The following is a 6,189-nucleotide window of genomic DNA, read 5'->3' as shown; positions in this document are numbered from 1 at the left end:
ATTTGAGGATTATGGAGGCCACTGTGCTCTTAGGAACCTTAAGTGCAGCAGAAATTTTTTTGTAACCTTGGCCAGATCTGTGCCTTGCCACAATTCTGTCTCTGAGCTCTTCAGGCAGTTCCTTTGACCTCATGATTCTCATTTGACATGCACTGTGAGCTGTAAGGTCTTATATAGACAGGTGTGTGGCTTTCCTAATCAAGTCCAATCAGTATAATCAAACACAGCTGGACTCAAATGAAGGTGTAGAACCATCTCAAGGATGATCAGAAGAAATAGACAGCACCTGAGTTAAATATGAGTGTCACGGCAAAGGGTCTGAATACTTATGACCATGTGATATTTCAGTTTTTCTTTTTTAATAAATTTGCAAAAATTTCTACATTTCTGTTTTTTTTCTGTCAAGATGGGGTGCTGAGTGTACATTACTGAGAAATAAAATTAACTTTTTTGATTTTTGGAAAATGGCTGCAATGAAACAAAGAGTGAAAAATTTAAAGGGGTCTGAATACTTTCCGTACCCACTGTATAAGTGTCCATATAAGTGCATTTGCTATATCCTTTCATTGTTGTGCAAAGCCTGTGCTACTACAGTTAAGATTCTTCTTTGTGATTGGTAATATCCTGAGCTGAGTTTTGAAGAATGAATTTGAAAAATCTGGTTGAAAGCATACAACTCGATTTGTACTCAAATTAAGCTTTTTCACCCAATAATGGGTTAAGACAGTTGTAAAATCATATGTAGGGCTGCAACTAATAATTATTATTATCGTTTAATCTGCAGATTATTTTCACAATGAATAGTCAAATTTATAAAGCCCAATATCACAAATCATAAATTTACCACGACCAGCATTCAGATTTGGATAGGAAAGGAAAAACTTCCCAAAATACCAATTTGACAGGGAGAAAAATGGATGGCAAACATAATTAGCAAAATAGTTGCTGATTATTTTTATGTCAATTGACTGTTTTTTTTCAGCTGTACTGTAATAGGTTTTGTATTCATAATGTTTTGTATTTCTCTTATAAATGTCTGTGTTGGCTAAAATTAAATGTGGTACTTTGTTTTAATCTCTGCACATATGAATGTGTGACAGGTGTGTTGGATGAAGGTGCACACTGTCTTGCTTACTGCTGAAATATTTATTTGATCACAACATTTAAGGTATACGGTATACCTATTGAAGGTCGGACAGACCGAGACATTGTAATTAAATAAATAAATATTTCAGCAGTAAGCGAGACAGTGTGCGGCAGTTCTTTTCATTGTAAAAAGTGTTTTTAAAAGCTGGTGATCACAATGTGGTTTATATGCTTCGTACCTCTGATCTATAGGTTACATGACAGATTGGTGGACTGTACATAAGGACACCAGAAACAAACACCACCCTGATGAAAGAAAGAAAGAAAGAAAGAAAGAAAGGAGAAATTGTTTGTGATGATGTGAAAAAGCTTGTCCTGTAGAAGAGAAGGGAGTTTGATATAAGGGTTTAATATAAGTTTTCCTCCGATTTTATTCAACAACCACTTTACATATGCTGATCCGGGTACATACTTTCTACACTTAATACTTTGGAATGCCGAAAATTATATTATTAAATTAAAATAATAATAAAATAATAGTCAATCATATCCTTACTGTCTCAAATCCTCTGTGAGGATGGTCTGGAAATCCTGCCGGCTTGCTCACTCTAAACTCATCCAACATCAGGAAGGGATCCAGGTTTCTCAGCTGGGAACAAAATATGTACAGTTTTGCATGAAATACAACGGCATTTGTTTTATTAAATGGATTGATAGTTGAACCACATTTACATTTTGATAAACTTACCTCCTTTCTACCGATGCTCCTGCGGACACGAGCACCGACTCCCTCTGACTGTTCCACACTCAGAACTGTCTTCTCCACTCTCCTCACATTCATTATGCTGGGAAAGGTTTCACTGGTCACTAAAAAACATTAGATATACCTGAATGTTCATGAACCACAGATAAAATGGCAATAAAAAGTATTTATTGACAAAATAAAATTCCTTGTTTTGAGGCAAAAAATCCATCTTTTGTTTTTTTCCTGTGCACAAGCTCCTCTTGAAATTGTCAGTAAAACACTAGAGGAAATGTCATGTCATAACTTTAGATGTTTGTGACTTTGTCACTGGGGCCATAAACAGCCATTTTAAACATATATTCAGCTGTTTATAAAATAATATTACAGCATAACATACTACTGGCGACCTGTCCAGGGTGTACCCCGCAATCGCCAGCTGGGATTGGCTCCTGCCCCCCACGACCCTGTATGCAGGACAAGCGGTTGTCGATGGATGGATGGAGCATAACATATTTCATACATCACATAAAATGTCAATCTATCCATCCACTTCCTCACTATTATTCAGTGCAACCTACAGTTTCCCAGCATGCAGTGGGCAGGGAAACATTTTTGACAGGAAATATGACCTTTGTTTTTTCTTTATAATTTCTTAAGGGTGTTGCAGAAACAAAGGAAAATTGTTTTCTTTCTTTCTTTATTCATTCTGTCTATGGTATGTTAGTGATCTCAAAGGATAAGCTTATAAACTTAACTGCAATTCAAAGTGTTACTGTTGCTGGTGTTTTAATGATTTGGTTTTAAAAATCAGACAAAAAGGATCCAAACTATAGCCTACTGAGGAGGAGAAACCTGTTTGGGTAATATTCCAAAATGAAATAGCCTACTGCAAACATGATATGACGAAATATCCGGAAAGGTCACGCAATCACGGGGCTTTCCCAGTTTCAAAATACTTTTGTACTAAATACTTTTCTCGGTAAATTAGAGTTTCACGGCAACACGTAGATGTCACGACGACTGAAATAGATTAGCCGATCTGAGAGCAGCAATCATCTGCGAGTGTATCAGCTGAGCAGTCAGCTGAGCGGATCAGCTGATCGTCAGCTGATCCCAGCGCTGCTGCTGACGGCTTGGTTTGGTAAAATGTTATTTTACATCATCTCTGTCCTGGGTGTTATCCGCATTTACGTGCTTGAAAAACGGATCGTCTGAACTTAATCACAGTGAAAAAATAAAATAAAAAATGGAGCACCGTGATTTGCTGATAGCAGTCTGCTGCTTCCGCATCAGCCTAGTTACCGACTCCTTGCTATTTAAAATTGAGCTTTTTTCAACGTTAGGTCTGTCTGCACGGCACCTTTTTATTAACTGCATATTTTATCATATCTAGGCTTCACTGCTTAGGCCTATGCTATTGGAAGCGTAGCGTGTTATTTAGGCTACTTTACCTGGACGAGCAGTCACCTGCTACACCTGACACCAACAGCACTTTCAACAGTGTTTGACTGCCAACCTTAAATTACATTAAAAATAAAGCCAAAATATACCTACCTGACCGTGTAAGAGAAAAAAGTCCCGACACTGCTCTAGTTGTTTTTACTGTTTCGATAGCGATATTTGTTGTGACTACAGCCCTTTTCACCTCCTCAGGTAAGATTACAATCCTGAAGTCAGGCGGGGGCGTGCCTGAATAGAAACTGTGTGAGTCAGGTAGTCCACTATTCAAATATATCCGAAGAGTTACACCATCCCTTGTGCAGGGCAAAAGCTATTTCCCAGCAAGCAATAACCGTCATTTTACCGTCTAGGTTTACTATAGACCTGATTTAGTCCGGCTATGAGTAACCCACTTCTAGCCGCAATTTTACATGTGGTTACAGGACGTTTTTGCCAAACTAACTTACAATGTATATGATATTCCATCATTTAAGCAAGGTCTACAGTGATTATAACTTTTTTATTTTATTTCTTACACATGATTTACGTGCAGCCTGTGCGTAGACACGATTTACTTCGTAGACAGACACCTGTTGTAGCCCACTTCTAGTCAATAGTCAAAAATGATTAAAAGCGGGCTGTCGCCCTGGCAGCACGTGCATTATTTTTGCAATGTCAATAATATCAACAACATTTTAAGTGTCGTTAAATTGACATGGTCTAGCTGTAGCCACGATTTGGCTCTTATTTGGACAGGCTACGTGTAGTCGGCTTTTAGACCCACCCGGTGAAATAGAGGCAATTAGTGGTCTAATATCAACGGCTTGGCCGTAGCCCTGTTTCAGACCAAATTGGTTACATGTAGTTTTCACCCATGCAGCTGTTGAGGTGCGTGATATCATTTAATCAAATGCAAGTAAACATTGAAACATTTTAATTATCTTTATTTTCGCTGCAACGTTCCCAGCATTAATTTTCATTTTAATTTAAAACAAAATGCAATTACTATTTTCAACCGCTAGATGGTAGCTGTAGCCCTACTGAGACATGACTACTGGCAACGCGAGACTTGAAAGTTAGACATCAGGGACGGCCAGATCTCGCGATAAAGACATCCGCCATTTTTAAACGAGGGATACGTTAAGATTTCGGCCTTTCAGCGAGCAACAGGCGAGAGTTTACTGCAAACACTGGAAGCGAAAAGACATTTACTTTGGTCTTGTAAGTATTTGTGTCTTTGTTTGACATGTCTTAATTATTTATCTACATTATATGTTAACGTGTAGGAACCGGGACATTTCAGCGGGTAACAGTGTAGAGTAAGGCACGTTGTGGTTAGCTTAACATGCTGCATGCAAGTGTAACTTAACGTTACTGTAAGGTTAGTCCATGATACCCACAGGTTTCCTCGTGCCCTTAAAAACTCTTACATTATCTGAATTCAGAAGGGATGAACATAAAACATGTGCAACCTTACCTATTATAACTTGTAATGAAAGCCACACATATTTTACTCACTAGATCATTATGATATGAAAATATGAGTTTTTGACTTTTGACACTAAATATTTATTGCAAATTCTCCAGCATACAATCAGCAAAGACAACAATAAATATTCAGAACAGAACACTTACATTCACCGCACATAGCTCTCTCAAAAACATAAAAGCAACTTTCTCTATTTGGTTGTTCTAATGCAACATGATGGCTAAAACACGTCCTGTTCAAGTATCTTTATATTTTCCATAGAGATAAATGGGTCAGTAATCAATACTATTAAATTAAAAAGAAAAAAACGTTATAAAGGATTTTTATTTTATTATTTTTTTTTATCCTTCATTAGAATGATAATTAGAAACTTACTGTATGTTTTCATTTAAAATCATTTGACGATAGTCATGTCTTGTGGGAAAACAGTCAACATAGTCAAATTATAATGTTTACTTATATTCATATTCTTACATATTCAACAGTTCCCATTTACCTGAGAGACTGGCGCCAACCGGGAGACCCAACTGATGCTCTTCCTGCATCAAGTACCAGCGTAGATGAAGATCTAGATTTGGATGTAGCCAACCAATTTATTTTATCATTATTTATGTTTTTATTACCGCATATTGTTAAAATTGTTTGTATTTTCATATAAACTTTTGTATTTATAATATTTTAGCAATAATTCCTTTATATTTTCATCATGTTGTATTATCTTAAGTTGTCTACATTGTAATCCTTTTTCTTAATAAAATCTTTATATTTAATTTGTTTGGACGGATTACCATTTGTGAGAACCTGTCTTGTTTGAGTAAAAACAATCCTTTAGCCACTATTCTGTTGTCTATTAGAGGTAGATACAGTGGGTACGGAAAGTATTCAGCCATTTTCCAAAAATCAAAAAAGTTCATTTTATTTCTCAGTAATGTACACTCAGCACCCCATCTTGACAGAAAAAAACAGAAATGTAGAAATTTTTGCAAATTTATTAAAAAAGAAAAACTGAAATATCACATGGTCATAAGTATTCAGACCCTTTGCCGTGACACTCATATTTAACTCAGGTGCTGTCTATTTCTTCTGATCATCCTTGAGCTGGTTCTACACCTTCATTTGAGTCCAGCTGTGTTTGATTATACTGATTGGACTTGATTAGGAAAGCCACACACCTGTCTATATAAGACCTTACAGCTCACAGTGCATGTCAGAGCAAATGAGAATCATGAGGTCAAAGGAACTGCCTGAAGAGCTCAGAGACAGAATTGTGGCAAGGCACAGATCTGGCCAAGGTTACAAAAAAATTTCTGCTGCACTTAAGGTTCCTAAGAGCACAGTGGCCTCTATAATCCTCAAATGGAAGACGTTTGGGACGACCAGAACCCTTCCTAGAGCTGGCCGTCCGGCCAAACTGAGCTATCGGGGGAGA

General features: G+C 37.1%; 1 protein-coding gene across 3 annotated transcripts in view; it reads right to left on the bottom strand.

Moving 5' to 3' along the window:
• The window catches only part of pir (pirin), a 27,457-nt gene extending 23,954 nt beyond the window's left edge, over positions 1-3,503 (bottom strand). The window contains exons 1-3 of one of the 3 annotated variants that reach the window (XM_046031771.1): positions 3,386-3,503; positions 1,835-1,953; positions 1,643-1,735 (exon numbers count right to left, since the gene is read on the bottom strand). In XM_046031771.1, the coding sequence (XP_045887727.1) occupies positions 1,643-1,735; positions 1,835-1,927 (186 nt within the window). In that variant the 5' untranslated portion in view covers positions 1,928-1,953; positions 3,386-3,503. Of the gene's footprint in view, positions 1-1,642; positions 1,736-1,834; positions 1,954-2,718 lie in introns of all 3 variants that reach the window. The other 2 variants (XM_046031772.1, XM_046031770.1) reach the window with 2 other exon arrangements.
• Between the last annotated feature and the right edge of the window lie 2,686 nt (positions 3,504-6,189).

This window comes from Micropterus dolomieu, linkage group LG20 (assembly GCF_021292245.1).
Source record: "Micropterus dolomieu isolate WLL.071019.BEF.003 ecotype Adirondacks linkage group LG20, ASM2129224v1, whole genome shotgun sequence".
NCBI lineage: Eukaryota > Metazoa > Chordata > Actinopteri > Centrarchiformes > Centrarchidae > Micropterus > Micropterus dolomieu.
Note: the sequence above shows the minus strand (reverse complement) of the source record. Positions and strands in the feature narration are given on the sequence as shown.